This window comes from Eubalaena glacialis, chromosome 11 (genome assembly GCF_028564815.1).
Source record: "Eubalaena glacialis isolate mEubGla1 chromosome 11, mEubGla1.1.hap2.+ XY, whole genome shotgun sequence".
Classification (NCBI taxonomy): Eukaryota; Metazoa; Chordata; class Mammalia; order Artiodactyla; family Balaenidae; genus Eubalaena; species Eubalaena glacialis.
Window position 1 is genome coordinate 32,515,141 of NC_083726.1, and position 16,014 is coordinate 32,531,154.

General features: G+C 36.5%; 2 protein-coding genes across 2 annotated transcripts in view; one reads left to right on the top strand and one right to left on the bottom strand.

Moving 5' to 3' along the window:
* The window catches only part of TMTC3 (transmembrane O-mannosyltransferase targeting cadherins 3), a 59,185-nt gene extending 56,645 nt beyond the window's left edge, over positions 1 to 2,540 (bottom strand). The window contains exon 1 of the mRNA XM_061204470.1: positions 2,364 to 2,540. The gene's annotated coding sequence lies outside the window, so the exon portion shown is untranslated. The remainder of the gene's footprint in view (positions 1 to 2,363) is intronic.
* Positions 2,541 to 2,783: 243 nt separating this feature from the next.
* CEP290 (centrosomal protein 290) overlaps positions 2,784 to 16,014 on the top strand; it is a 105,697-nt gene continuing 92,466 nt past the window's right edge. Inside the window, exons 1-11 of the mRNA XM_061205182.1 lie at positions 2,784 to 2,949; positions 3,490 to 3,619; positions 3,771 to 3,848; positions 4,836 to 4,905; positions 5,271 to 5,317; positions 7,039 to 7,182; positions 12,929 to 12,982; positions 13,581 to 13,601; positions 13,728 to 13,880; positions 14,275 to 14,457; positions 15,112 to 15,201. Of these exons, the coding sequence (XP_061061165.1) occupies positions 3,518 to 3,619; positions 3,771 to 3,848; positions 4,836 to 4,905; positions 5,271 to 5,317; positions 7,039 to 7,182; positions 12,929 to 12,982; positions 13,581 to 13,601; positions 13,728 to 13,880; positions 14,275 to 14,457; positions 15,112 to 15,201 (942 nt within the window). The 5' untranslated portion in view covers positions 2,784 to 2,949; positions 3,490 to 3,517. The remainder of the gene's footprint in view (positions 2,950 to 3,489; positions 3,620 to 3,770; positions 3,849 to 4,835; positions 4,906 to 5,270; positions 5,318 to 7,038; positions 7,183 to 12,928; positions 12,983 to 13,580; positions 13,602 to 13,727; positions 13,881 to 14,274; positions 14,458 to 15,111; positions 15,202 to 16,014) is intronic.

Consider the following 16,014-nt stretch of genomic DNA (forward strand, 5'->3'; position numbering starts at 1 on the left):
TAATGAATGAAAAAACAAGGAGAAAAATAAGGTGTTGCAATAAAAATAACAGATTACTACTACAAAAATAAATATGCAATTTTAAGCATAGTAAATGACATAATATGTGCTCCAGAAACATTAGCTTTCATCTCTGCCTTCCCCTGCTAAATTATGAATTAAAAACACTGAATGTGGGAATTCCCTGGTGGTCCAGTGATTAGGACTTCACATGCTCAGAGCCGAGGGCGTGGGTTCGATCCCTGGTGGGGGAACTAAGATCCCACAAGCCGTGCAGTGTAGTCAAAAAACAAACAAACAAACAAACACTGAACAGGAAGAATATCTAATTCAAATTCTTGAGTAATCAAAGTTACATAATTAGAATATGATGATATTTAATATAGATTGTAAGACTGAAGAATAAGCACTTTACAAGTACTGGTTCCCAGCATGCCTGAGAAGGCAATATAGCAGTTATGAACATATCCTTTAGCCAGAAAGATTCGCGTTCCATCATACTATTTAAGTTTGAGCAGAGTATTTAACCTTTCCAAACTCTGCTTTCTTAACTTAGTTGGAAAATGAGGACAAATTAAGCAGCTATTTCATTGGATTGTTATGAAGATTAAATAATGAAAAAGCTATAGTAATCAAAATAGTTTGCAGCTAGCATAAAAACAAACACGCAGATCAACAGAACAGAATAGGGAGGCCAGAAATAAACAAAGGAACCAAGAATATACAATGGGGAAAGAATAATCTCTTTAATAAATAGTGTTGGGAAAACTGGAGAACCACATGCAAAAGAATAAACTGAACCCCTATTTTATACCACTCACAAAAATCAACTCAAAGTGGATTAAAGAATTGAACGTAAGACCTAAAACCATAAACCTCCTGGTAGAAAACAAGGGGGTAAGCTCCCTGACACTGGTCTTGGCAATGATTTTTTGGATTTGAAACCAAAAGTAAAGGCAACAAAAACAAAAATAAATAAGTGGCCCTATGTCAAACTAAAAAGCTTCTGCACAAAAAAGGAAACCAACAAAATGAAAAGGCAACCTATGGAATGAGGGGCAATATTTGCAAAAATATATATATGAAACAGGTTAATATCCAAAATATATAAAGAACTCTTACAACTGAATAGCAAAAAAAAAAAAAAAAAAAAAAAAAAATAACCTGATTGGGCTTCCCCGGTGGCGCAGTGGTTGAGAATCTGCCTGCTAATGCAGGGGACAAGGGTTCGAGCCCTGGTCTGGGAAGATCCCACATGCCGCGGAGCAACTAGGCCCTTGAGCCACAACTACTGAGCCTGTGCGTCTGGAGCCTGTGCTCCGCAACAAGAGAGGCCGCGATAGTGAGAGGTCCGCGCACCGCGATTAAGAGTGGCCCCCACTTGCCGCAACTAGAGAAAGCCCTCGCACAGAAGCGAAGACCCAACACAGCCATAAATAAATAAATAACTAAATAAAAAATTAAAAAAAAAAACAAAAACGTTAATGAACAGTGTTTGACATATCATCTTACAGTAAAGGACTAGACAAAATTATAATTCCTACAAATCTGATGAATGTCTTTAAATGTATCTCACAAAATCAGTATATCTGTTTTTATTTTCTACTGAGCTATTTCTACTGAACGGTTTGGAAAGAAATCTATTGTTTTCAAAAGTAAACTTCAATATCAATTATAGGGAATAAATGAAAGAAAGTGCTTAAAAAAAAAAAAAAAGATAAAGATGAGAGGCACTGCTCCAAAGAGTTTTAAATGTCATTTGGTTTTCAAGTCTACATCTTCTTAAGAAAGTTTTCCTAGTGCTGTATCATACTCCAGCACGGCTGAGAGCAGCCAGATGAGCAAAACTTGCACAAATAAGAGCTGTAAACACCTGAGAAGTCGTTTTCATAGAAAGGCACTCTCCGTCACCAAGCAAGTGACAGCAACAGGGCTGGTGAGTACTGTGGCCCCTTCTCTCTCCACCCCCCGCAGTGGCCTGGGCAAGTTATAACCTCTCCTCTCTAGAACCTTCCCTCTACACCTACTAGCTCCTCAACCTTCAAGTCCTTCAATCCGCGAAGGTAACAGCGCTACAGGTAAGGCGACCAGGGTCAGAGGATGCGGTGTCCCCAATTCCTCACTCGCCCCCAAACCATGATCGCGGCCCCCAGTCCACTATACAGACAGATTCTGATACAGAAGAAGGCTAAAACTTTTTCTTCTTACAGAGGGCACCACCCGGAGCGTCGCCGGCAAACGCCCAAGGAGAGGGCGGGGTCTTCCCACCTCTTCAGACTCCGGCCCCAACGTTAAGAGCTTCTTTCAGCCGGGATCGCTACCCTCAACTCCTCCCCCACCGCTGACCGACAGCCCGACCTCACCTGAGAGCGGTTCCACCAGGGAATGGCTTAGAGAAACCTCGGGAAGAGCGGTCCGGCGAGAGACGCCACCGAAGGCACAGTCATGGTCCGCCTTGTTCAGGCGACCAGTGCAGACACGCCTCGGCCGCCGCGCCTCCCGCCTCGAGGCGGTTCCCCCGCACCCCGGTACAGTCTCAGCCTCCCGCACTGCACGCCGGGAACGGCCTATCTCCACTTCTCAGACTTAAGCGTCCAGGACGCCCCGGCCTCCAAGCGAACTGCACTCTGGGATTTGCAGTCCTCATCCCAGGCCTTCTCCCCGCCTTTAACACAGAGTCCAGGGACCCCGCTGCGGAATCTAAACGTAAAGCATCACCCACGGTCGTGAATAGTAGGCGATGCTTGCATCCGGGCTCTTGCTCCGGCCTCGGCTAAGTGGGAAATGCGTCGCTTAGCAGCCGCCGCCGCTATTACTCGCTCTAGATCCGTTGGCGGGATCCCGTGTCCGATTGGAACCGCGCTGGGGAGCGGTCAGGCGTGGCGGCGGGGCTCGGCTGGGTGGGTGCGGTAGCTGAGGGGCCGCCTCTGGATGCCAGGCTTGGTTTAGGTGGGTGGATCCTGGAGAGCGCGGACAGAGAGTTCTTCCCGCAAAGGTTCTTTAAGCCTAACGGCCCAAATAAACAACAGCCCCTTAGCCTTTGATTTGCAGTCCATCTGCCTTCCCCTCGCTTCAGCCTTGGTTTCTCGGGCCCAACTGCACTCATTTCAATCGTTTACTTTCTCGCTTTTTTTTTTTTTCTTTTCCCCTTAATCCTAGCTCCTGTTTCTCAGAATCAGGGGTCAATTTCAGCCTTCCAAGCATTGAGCGCTTTGATGGTATGGGGGCGTGGAGGAAGGGGGCACAGAATCTTAGTTCTGGCTTAGATTAGTTTAACCATGGAAGCCGTCATAATTTAGCCGATAAAATATCTGATGATTTGTCGCAACTGCTGTAATTTTGATCAAGGCTATTTTACCCACATATCTGTTATACAATTAAGGAGCCATACCTCTTTGCTAACATCGTGGAGAGTTGTAATAGCATAATCTGTAAAAACAGTAATGCTGTTTACCTTGAAAATGCTAATACCCACTTGTCTTGTTACAGAAAGTAAAGCACAGTGAAAGAATTCAAGATGCCACCTAATATAAACTGGAAAGAAATAAGAAAAGTTGACCCAGATGAGTTGCCTCGTCAGGAAGAATTGGCAGATAATTTATTGATTTCCTTATCCAAGGTACTTAATTGATAAATAATGTATAGATATATACATACAACTATGATAGTCTAAGTTGTCCCTGAAATCACTGAATGGTACAACTGGAAGATTTCTTGTATTTTGCTTAAGGGTTATAAAATATGAAATAGTTGCTTTTCTCTTTACTTAGGTGGAAGTAAATGAGCTAAAAAGTGAAAGTCAAGAAAATATGATACACCTTTTCAGAATTACTCAGTCTCTAATGAAGGTTTGTATACAGTAGGTTTTAATAATAGCTTTGACTATTAGAGAAAGTGTAAGAATCTCTTCTTAGATAATTTAATCTCTGTGAAAGTACTTTGTAAAATCTAAATGACCACTAAAAAATGAGATATCTTCAAATGTCAACTGAGAATTTTAGGTGAAAAACATTGCTAGTTTCTGCTCTAAAGTTCCTAAAAGAGTGTGTAGGGGAAACAGAATGGTTATGTTTAAAAAAGCATAAGGAGGTCCAATGTTAATTATGTTACAGTTTGTTACAGTAGCTGACTACTGTTGGGATTTGTTAGGAGGGGAAGAGATTTAGGTGTGAGAAAACTTTATAAAGGTCAAAGACTGATGAGTAGTTTTAGGTAAGTGGAAGGCAGTGGTAAAGTGTTAAGGAGATTCTAGAGCTGGAGGTTACTATAAATAAAAACTGGGAATAGAAATTATGCATGTTCTTTACATTTAAGGAGACAAGTACAGAAAGTTTATAATAGCAGGTTGTAGAGGAAACAATGTTGGGTATAGTTTAGAATAGGCTGTCTAGGGCCTTTAAAGACGTATTTTATGCTATCAGCAATTAGGAGCCATTAAAGGTTTTTGAGCTATAATTGGTAGATACAAAAATATGCCTTAAGAGAGTTAAACTTATGAAGGAAGTTAGACAAAATTATGGACTAGAATAATGAAAATTAGAATAGAATAAAAGCGATAGTTGAAAACATTACAAAGAGAAAAGTTGCAATGCTAGATGTAAGACTTGAGGGAAAAGAGGAATCAAAGATGTTTCAAACTCTTAGGAATCTAGAAATTATAGCCTTAAGAAAATCATCTATTCATTCGACAAATGTTTGCTGAATGTCTCCTTGTGCCAGGCATTGCAGGCAGTAAGTACTGGGATAGCAAATACAAAACAAAATTCTTATTTTCAGTGCTTACATTCTAGTGTAAAGGCATACTGAAATAACTTTTTTTTTTTCTTAACGTTTAGATGAAAGCTCAAGAAGTAGAGCTAGCTTTGGAAGAAGTTGAAAAAGCTGGAGAAGAACAAGCAAAATTTGGTAAATGCCTTGGGGAAAAGATTATTATGGTGTTAAATAGTGGATTTCATTTATTCACTAAGCAGTGGAGAATTAGCTTTAATATATTGGGTTGACCAAAAAGTAAGATCTTATGGACAAATCCAAACAAAGTTTCTGGCCAACCCAATATTTTATAAAATGTGTATACTCAGTTTATTTTGAAAGATTTTTCTAGAACTCCTATTTCATGGATCAGGTACAAAATAGTTATTTTCTTATGTTACCTTATCTTTACAATCATGATGGACTCTTTAAGAATTAATTTTATTATTTTATTGAAAATTATTGAAAAGTTTGTTTTGAGATAAATCTGACCAATTGAAACATTTATCTTTTTTTAATAGAAAATCAATTAAAAACTAAAGTAATGAAACTGGAAAATGAACTGGAGGTATGTTCTTTTGTATTCCTTAGGGTGTAATCGTTGTAAATATTATTTTCAATTATTATTTTCAAATTTTTTCATTATAATTAGCTGGAAAAATCACTGGAATGATATTGTGTTTATAATTGTTTGTTCAGTATATATTTTACATGCCTATTTATGTATCTTAAATTCTACTAAGGATTGTACATCCAATTGTGAACAAAATAAAAACATTGAATAACCTCATGGAGCTTATAGTCCAGAGAAATATACAGAGAGATTACTATAACTGAGGTGGAATGAGGCATGTTGGAATTTGAGGAACAGTGACAGAAGGGTGTAGGAGAAGAGGTAGCTTTTGAGAAATCCAAGAGCCAAAATGTGAATGTATTGTTAAGGAACTGAATACATTGAGATTACTGAGACTGTGGGAAAGAATGTGATACAAATAGATTAGCCTTTATAAGGAGGAAGGACCTTTTTCCTTGGTAAAAGGGAGGAAGGAAGAATGGATATGAACAGAAGCTTTTGATGTTTGTAGGTTTAGTGCCTGGAATTTGACAGGATGGAGAGGTCATCTGCTAAAAATAAGAGTGAAAGATGTGTGGTCAAATTTTAAAGAAGTCAGATAAAACCAGAAATATAGTGGAGAATGAACAGGAGATTTCAGTCTCTGGAGTCAGATAGTTTACGTTCAAACCCTGGTTTTTTAGCATGTTAACTCTGTGAATTTAGATGGTTTATTTTCTATTCCCTGTTGCATATCCAGCTTCTAGGGAAATACCAGTCATTCTCAATAAATACTTGTTAAGTGAGTTATGAAGTAAGATCGATTCTGTGTTAGTGTTTAGCAAGGCAACTACTATAGAATAGAAGGATAGGACAGTTGGAGATGTTGGTAAGAAAGTGCTTTTTGAAGGAGGTTAAGAGTAAGAAAAGTTTAGTTAAGGTAGAAGAGTAACAGAACTGTATGCTAGGGAGATGAATGTGAGACAGATTATATGACTAAAGGATTTTTGATGTTTTTGACTATGACCCAAAGTAACAGGAAAATGAAGCAAAATGTATTTAGTCTGCTGCAAAATTTTAAAGATAATCTAATTTTGGGTGTTCAATATGGTAGCACTAGCTACATGTGGACGTTAGCATTTAAATTAATTACAGTTAAAGTTAAGAATTCAGTTCTTTAGTTGCACTAGCCACATTTCAAGTGCTCAGTAGACACATGTAGATAGTGGCTACTGTATTGGGCAGTGCAGAGAACATTTCCTTTATCCAGAAAGTCCTTTCAGATAACACTGGTCTAAATAGTCAGTGGTATGAGGGAAAGGGCAGGTTAAGAGCACCATGGCTCAGTGGCTAGGGTGGAGGCTCTGGTGATTTGTAGCCTGGTTTCAGAGCTCTGATGCTCAGGGGAAGCCTAGATAGTTCAGCTCAAAGATCATTGTATGCCTTTGCACTTTACCCTGGTGTCTGTGGCTCAGCGGCTATAACAGAGCCTGAGTGATTGACTGTTAATTCTTCATACTCTGGATGGCTCAGGAAGAGCTTAAGGGGTTGTCAGCCTGTGAACTAAAGCTTAAATATGCTTAATAAAAAAAAAATTGTTTTTAAGCAACATGATTTTAAACATCTCGTGCTGATTATGATAAAATTTAAAGTCAAGATAATTACTTTTGTTGTTGATTCATTTGAATCTCCAGATATAATGGAATTAATTTATACTTTTGGTTTATTACTTTAAGATGGCACAGCACTCTGCAGGTGGACGTGACACTCGCTTTTTACGTGATGAAATTCGCCAACTTGAAAAGCAGTTGGAACAAAAAGATAGAGAATTGGAGGACATGGAAAAAGAATTAGAGAAAGAAAAGAAGGTTAATGAGCAAGTAAGGCACAGTTTTTCAATGACTCTTAACTGTTCAAATTACCAAAAAACACCACCTGTTTATGCTTTTTATAATTATTAGTGACAGTTTCAATTTTTATGTTTTATGTTATTTGTGGGAATTGATGTACGCTTATTGCTAAGGTTTTATGTAACAGTTCATGTTGTCATCATGTCTTTAAAATATAATGGATCTCCCTGACTTCAGACTATATTACAAAGCTACAGTAATCAAGACAGTTTGGTACTGGCACAAAAACAGAAATGTAGATCAATGGAACAGGATAGAAAACCCAGAGATAAGCCCACGCACATATGGTCACCTTATCTTTGATAAAGGAGGCAAGCATATACAGTGGAGAAAAGACAGCCTCTTCAATAAGTGGTGCTGGGAAAATTGGACAGGTACATGTAAAAGTATGAAATTAGAACACTCCCTAACACCATACACAAAAATAAACTCAAAATGGATTAAAGACCTAAGTGTAAGGCCAGACACTATCAAACTCTTAGAGGAAAACATAGGCAGAACGCTGTATGACATAAGTCACAGCAAGATCCTTTTTGACCCAGGTCCTAGAGAAATGGAAATAAAAACACAAATAAACAAATGGGACCTAATGAAACTTAAAAGCTTTTGCACAGCAAAGGAAACCATAAACAAGACCAAAAGACAACCCTCAGAATGGGAGAAAATATTTGCAAATGAAGCAATGGACAAAGGATTAATCTCCAAGATTTACAAGCAGCTCATGCAGCTCAATAACAAAAAAACAAACAACCCAATCCAAAAATGGGCAGAAGACCTAAATAGACATTTCTCCAAAGAAGAGATACAGATTGCCAACAGACACATGAAAGAATGCTCAACATCATTAATCATTAGAGAAATGCAAATCAAAACTACAATGAGGTATCATCTCACACCGGTCAGAATGGCCATCATCAAAAAATCTAGAAACAATAAATGCTGGAGAGGGTGTGGAGAAAAGGGAACACTCTTGCACTGTTGGTGGGAATGTAAATTGATACAGCCACTATGGAGAACAGTATGGAGGTTCCTTAAAAAACTAAAAATAGAACTACCATATGACCCAGCAATCCCACTACTGGGCATATACCCTGAGAAAACCATAATTCAGAAAGAGTCATGTACCAAAATATTCATTGCAGCTCTGTTTACAATAGCCAGGACATGGAAGCAACCTAGGTGTCCATCATCGGATGAATGGATAAAGAAGATGTGGCACATATATACAATGGAATATTACTCAGCCATAAAAAGAAATGAAATGGAGGTGTTTGTAATGAGGTGGATGGAGTTAGAGTCTGTCATACAGAGTGAAGTAAGTCAGAAAGAGAAAAACAAATACAGTATGCTAACACATATATATGGAATCTAAGGGAAAAAAAAAAAAAAAAAGAGGTCATGAAGAACCTAGTGGCAAGATGGGAATAAAGACACAGACCTACTAGAGAATGGACTTGAGGATATGGGGAGGGGGAGGGGTGAGATGTGACAGGGTGAGAGAGTGTCATGGACATATATACACTACCAAATGTAAAATAGATAACTAGTGGGAAGCAGCCGCATAGCACAGGGAGATCAGCTCGGTGCTTTGTGACCACCTAGAGGGGTGGGATAGGGAGGGTGGGAGGGAGGGAGATGCAAGAGGGAAGAGATATGGCAACATATGTATATGTGTAACTGATTCACTTTGTTGTAAAGCAGAAGCTAGCACACCATTGTAAAGCAATTATACTTCAATAAAGATGTTTAAAAAAAAAAAAAAAATATAATGGATCAGGTACATCTAGTGAATGAATATGACCTAGAGATTAATTCTTTATACATGGAGGTACCTTTTTCTCCGGATGTTAGAATTCTTCACATAAAGTTGATGATTTGATCTGGAATATTGGTATGAAGAAATTAATAGGCATTCAGAAACAATTGATTTGGGCTTCCCTGGTGGCACAATGGTTAAGAATCTGCCTGCCAATGCAGGGGACACGGGTTCGAGCCCTGGTCCGGGAAGATCCCACATGCCGCAGAGCAACTAAGCCCATGCACCATGACTATTGAGCCTGTGCTCTAGAGCGTGACAGCCACAACTACTGAGTCTGCTTGCTACAACTGTTGAAGCCCGCGCGCCTAGAGCCCATGCTCCACAACAAGAGAAGCCACCACAATGAGAAGACCGTGCACTGCAATGAAGAGTAGCCCCTGCTCGCTGCAACTAGAGAAAGCCCATGCACAGCAACGAACACCCAATGCAGCCAAAAATAAATAAATAAAATTAAAATATTTAATTTTATTTTTCATAGCATTTTGGGGAAAACGATATTTATTTGTATTTATATTAGTAGTAGACTTGGAAATTACTCTTTTACTGATGTATTCAATAATAATTTTTTAATTTTCAGGTGTACCTCACTTTATGTAATACGTAGGTTCTTAGAAAGTGTTAATCTCACCATTTTGTAAATCAATTCATATTTTAAACCATGACATGTCATCTTTTATACAAGCATAGTTTATTATTACCTCTTATGTTATACTTGTTATTTATAAAATAATTCATGCAATGTTCACTTAAATTTAGTTTGAGGAAAAAATTATTTTTTTGCTGATAAGTTTGTATTTCCTGTCAGAAAATAGTATGCTTTCTTTTTTTGCCTCAGCTGTCAGTGAACTTAGTCCAAAATCTGGTGCCTACATGTATTAACTGTCCCATCCCTGGTGCCCAGAAGCTTTTTCTACCTTTGTGTTCTTTATAAGGTCAATATTGTATCACATCCTGATAATCTTATTTTGTCCATTGTTCTCTTGGAAATAGATGGTTATAAATTTTAAGTAAATGATATTGATTATGAGGTAACATTGCTATTTAAAAAGAATTCATCATAGACTGATTTGTAAGGAAAAGCATCCCCATTCTTGATATATCTATTTTATTATATAGTTTGGAAGTCACGTAAAAGTGAGCCACCTGTACAGTTTTTGCAGTGGAAAAAGTATGGATTGATGCCACCTGAAGGTTAGGAATAAGCTCTTAGAGGATTATTTGTTTAGTTGACTCAGTGAAACATAACAGATCTATAGATTTCTTAATCATGAAGGGTCCAACCTATGCTATACAGTAATAGAATTGCTTAGGGAGGTGTCCATGTATGTGTTTTTCTGGGCTATTGTTCTTCGGTCTAGCCCGTATATTAGTCAACTTCTCACCATTGATACCATACACTGTTAGCTAATCAGGACCACCATGGCCATTCATATCTTAGACTACTATCTTCATTCATAGGCACACACACAGACAACTTGAATATATGGCTTGTGTACCTTTCCAGCTGCTAGATTTCTTGAAGTAGAATATGGATATGAGTTGCTTTAGCAATTTCTTCTTTGCCTTTAACCAGTCATTCAGTTTTACTGAGTACTTATAGCATGCCAGAGACTGTGCTAAATACTGAGGATACAGTGGGCAACACTATTCTGCTTCTCAACGATATTCACTGTCAATAACAAAGGTAACATAAGATAATATGATAGTCTGGGGATACATAAGGATATAAGAATACTCTGGAGTACTCTGGGGAGGTATACCTGAGTCAGTCTTGAGGTTCAAGAAGTGATCTGTAAACTGAGACCTGAAATAAGAGTTAGCCTGGAAGAGGGAATGGGATGTAGGTGATGGTTAAGGAAAAGGCATTCTGGGTAGAAGATACAGTGTTTACTAAGACCTAGAGGTAAGAGATAGCATGGTGTATTCAGGGAACTACAGTTATTCATTCTGGCTGGAATGTAGGTAAAAATAGCTAGTGTAGAGTCCTTACTATGTGCCAGATACTTTATATGCATTAATTCATTATTCCTCATTTGATACTTATATGAGAGAGGTGACATTTCCCCCAGGCTACAGATGAAGAAACAGACACAGAAAGGGTAGGTAATTGCCCATGGTTACACAACTAATAAATGATAAAGCCAGAATTTGATCCAGGTTTACTCAAATTCTGTGCTCTTATCTGCTGTGCTACCCTACCTTTCCAGCTTTAACATTTATGATCCTCTAGAGAGATAAGCAAAGTCCAGTACCTGAGGAATTTGGTCCTTTTTCCAAAAAGGAGCCAATGAAGGATTTTGAACTCAGGGATATCATGATCAGATCTGTACTTTTCAAGTTTACTTTCCTCTGTGGAGAGTGGATTGAAGGGGGCCAAGACTAGTAAGGAGACATTTGTGCTAAGTCAGTGTGATGATGGACTAATTAGTGACTGAGGGGGATTAGGGACATAGACATGTTTGAGGGATGTAAATGTAATTGGATATGATGAATGATTGGTTGTTGGTGAAGAGAGAGGAATGGGTAGTCCACCTAATTTTCTGGGTTGGGCCACTGGATAGGTAGATAGCGCCATTCACTTAGAAGTGACACAAGGGGAGTTTAAAAGGTTTGTGATGATTATTTGTTTTGTACCTGTTGAGTTTGAGGTCCCTATGGGCATATTCAAAAAGGATATCTGGATAAGAAACTCGAGAGATACTGGGTAGATGATAAGAATTTGTGGGCCATCAGCATAGATACTGAAGCAATAGAAGTGATTGTAAGGCAGATGTCTGAGGTATAGAAATGTCTAATGCAAGAGGAAGAGGTGCTTCAAGGAACAGCCCAAGAAAGGACAAATATCAAGAGTATGATGTTTCAAAACCAAGGGAAAGGAGCATCAGTAGTATTAAATGCTTTAGCCTTAAGTTCTTGACATATCTCTTCTTGTTAAAATTTTCCAATTCAAAACAGGATGGGACTGTTTCTTAACTTCCAGATGATAATAATAATAATGGTAAAATTCTAAGATTCGTATAGCACATTGCATTTTATTATGAACTTTCTTTAAACTTTTTTTTTGAAAACTTTCTTATCTTCATAAAGATTGTAAGAAAAACAGTAAACACGTACTCTTCATATAGGTTCACCAGTTAACACTGTGCCACATATGCTTTATCTTTGTACACACAGACTTATTCTCCTTCTCTCCCCTCCCCTCCCCTCCCCTCCTTTCTTTTTTGCTGAGACATCAGAGTTAATTGCAGATATGATACTTCATACTTAAATATTACAAATGTCATGATATTTCATTCTTAAATATTTCAGTGCATTTCCACTGAAAGGAGAGGTATTTTCCAATATAACTACTTATATAATTAGCATACTCAGGAAATATAATATCATTTCAGTACTGTTATCTAATATGTAGTCCATAATCAGATTTCCTCTATTGGCCCAATAATGTCCTTTTAGTCTCCCCACCCAATATCCAAGCATCCATGCTTCTTTTAACCATTATGTTCTACTGCTTTGTATTTCTAAATAATTTAATGCTCACTGAGAGCAAAGAGTATTCTAGCTCTGGTAATAGAACTGCAAAATGATGAAGATCTTGGATGGAAGACTACTCATTATTAGGTTTTACGCTGGGGGAAGAGGGTAATGTTTTGTTTTCTGTATCCTTTGGTTAGAGGTTTTTGTTTTTTGTTTCATAATCTTTTAAACTCAACCTGCTTCATCCTTCCTAATCCTTAGTTAGTCAGTTTTCAAAATTTTGGCATATTATTCATGTCTTGGGTCGACATGAAGTCCTCAGTAGTTAAACATTCTCTGCGTTATTGGAAAGGAACTGAAAACCTGGCATTACATAGAACTACTGCTGAATTTTATCTTATTTGTTTTTTGCTGTTTTAGTTGGCTCTTCGAAATGAGGAGGCGGAAAATGAAAACAGCAAATTAAGGAGAGAGGTTGGTAAAAAATTTTAGTAGTTGTGGTGGTTCAACAAAGATACTTACTAAAAAAGTGTTCATAAATTAATTCTGTAAGCAGAACTGGAATCGTCTAAGTAATTGATGCTTTCGAACCGTGATTTTATGATATGACTTTGTCTTAGGGAAATAGAAAATAAATTGAAAGGTGAGGCCGTTAAGTACTACATTCATCTCTTAGGTCTATGTGGGTAAATCTTGCTTTGTTTTTTAAGGTGTTCTTTGCTAGTTTGCTAACTGAATATATGACTGGATTTCTGCCTTATTTCCTCTTATTTTATCTGGCATTCTTTTAAAACTTTTGTTTCTCATTAAATCTTACAAATTCTGATTATTATTTGGTTCTTCTGAGCCAAATAATGTATGTACATTGTTTATCCTGATAGTGCTTATCTTTTTAACATAATCAAAAGTTTTTTTTGTTTTGGCTGGTAATTAATTTTCTTTCTTTCTTTGATTATCCAAAATAATATCTCATTCTCCTAAAAATTTCTTTTTGTTTTCTTTAATTTCTAATTATTATATTTAATTATATATTGCCTTTCTCATTTCTAATTACCTTTTTCCTGTCCTGGAGAACAAACGTCTAAAGAAAAAGGTGAGGCTTTAAGGGTGGTGAAACCTTGGAATTTTAAAGATGTGTTTTGAGATCACTATTCAGAGGGTGAAACTTTGTTTCTTTGGATAGTTTTTTTAATAGAATACTGTGTTGATCTGCCTTCAGAATGAACAGCTTCGTCAGGATATTATTGACTATCAAAAACAAATAGATTCGCAAAAAGAAACACTTTTATCAAGAAGAGGAGAAGACAGTGACTACCGATCACAATTGTCTAAAAAAAACTATGAACTTGTCCAATATCTAGATGAAATTCAGGTAAAATGGATAGAAGTCATTTCAAAGCAATGATCTTTATAAAACTTTAATTTCATTATAATATAAATCTAGTATTTAGCCCTACATTTCAATATATTTAGTATAAATCTGCAACTATGTATTTGTAAAACATGAAATAAATTGCATCTTTGAAGTTGCAAATCTTGCAAATTCATTCTTGTTATATGCCTATCTTGGGCATTGTTTAAGAACTAAGATTCTTACTTACACTTTTCTTGATATTTAATTTGATTTAACTGACCAACAGCAATTGATACTAAATATCTATGAAGAATTCTGTTTTCTCCAGCAGACACTTATGACTCCATTTAGTATTAATTTAAATTTTAGTTTCTTAAATTGTTTTTAACTGTAGCATCTTTACCTTTCTTAGACTTTAACAGAAGCCAATGAGAAACTGGAACTTCAGAATCAAGAAATGAGAAAAAATCTAGAAGAGTCTGTACAGGAAATGGAGAAGATGACTGATGAATATAATAGGATGAAAGCTATTGTGCATCAGACAGATAATATAATGGGCCAGTTAAAGAAAGAAAATGATCATTACCAGCTTCAAGTAAGAATTCCTGTTAGACTGACTTATTTGGGCAGACTTCATATTGCCTCATTACTATTTATTTGAAACTAGAAAGTACTTTTAACTTTCTAGGGTATGAATTTTTGTCTTATGCTCTAGTATGTCATCTTATACTGTAATATGTTGCCATGGTAATATATTTGTCTCTATGTGTTTCTCTAGTCCCCTTACATATACCTTGTAATTCCTGCCATGTAGAGTATATGGGTGATACCTGAATGAATGTGTAGATAGCAATCCTGCAAATTTTCTGCTAAAGCCTCTTAGAAGTCCTGTGGACCATCAAGCTTACTTTTATACCTTAAAATAAATACACTCTAAATATCATAGAAACCAATATATTGTTTACTACTTACATGGGATTAAACCTGTTTAAAAAATAGAGTAATACTTAAAAATACAATTCTCTAATGACAAAAAATAATTATACAACTGTAAAGATGCACAAACAATTAAAGGTCACCTTAACTACAGAACTGCTCCCATAATGAATATGCATTTGTAATGTATATGTATATATGTGCATGTGTATGCTTATCATGTGTGTAATATATGTGTAAATATTCATATACAACAAATACATGTATATTACACTAATTTGCAACAGTTCTTGAAATAATTGTTGCCTTTTAGGTGCAGGAGCTTACAAATCTTCTGAAAGCAAAAAATGAAGAAGATGATCCAATCATGGCAGCTGTCAATGCAAAAGTAGAAGAATGGAAGGTGCTTTTTTCAATTGCTATAATAGCTTTTTCATTTTCATTTTAGATTTCAATTTTTTAGTCTTAATTTTCTTTAAAGTTCTTGTACTAGTTAATGACATTTTTATTAGGCATTTTTAAAAGTGTATTAAATGTTTTAGCTAGAAAACTCTAAGAACTGTTGTGTGTAGACCTCTAGCTTATCTGTTGTTGAATGAGCTCTTCTACATCAATGAGTTAAATTTTAAATTTTAAATTTTCTGATAGAAATCTAAGTCTAAAATATAATATGTCATCTAAAATAGATAATTATAAATAAAATTTAAATGTTTTCACGTAAACCATAGGTACCTTGTATATATTAGTTATATAGTTCCAGGTTTAATTTTAGTTTTTCTGACTCTCCTTCCATGTTAGATTAATCAAGCTATTGGCATTCAGTGGAAATGAGAGTAAGGAAGTGGATCAGGAATGGAAGTAAGGGAAGGGATCTTTCAAAATCACCTGAGAAGTCTTTTCAAAAATCTGTTCCTCCTCACCACTCTCTAACTCCAACCATAACCGCCAGCCTTACCATATCAGAAGTTAGGATTGTGATGATTATATATTTTGAAAAAAGTCTGAAATGATTCTGAATAAATCTAATTTTAAAAGCTATCACTTTTATAGTCTTTGTTTCTAACAAGGTTCACATAAATCTTGTTGGCTATTTGAAATGATCATGTGGGAATCTCAGCTAACCTGTATTTTAAACAAGAGCAGTAGCAGTGGAAATGAAGTTTATAGAATCAATCAGAGGTCAATAAACTTTCTGTAAAAGGCCAGGGAGTAAATA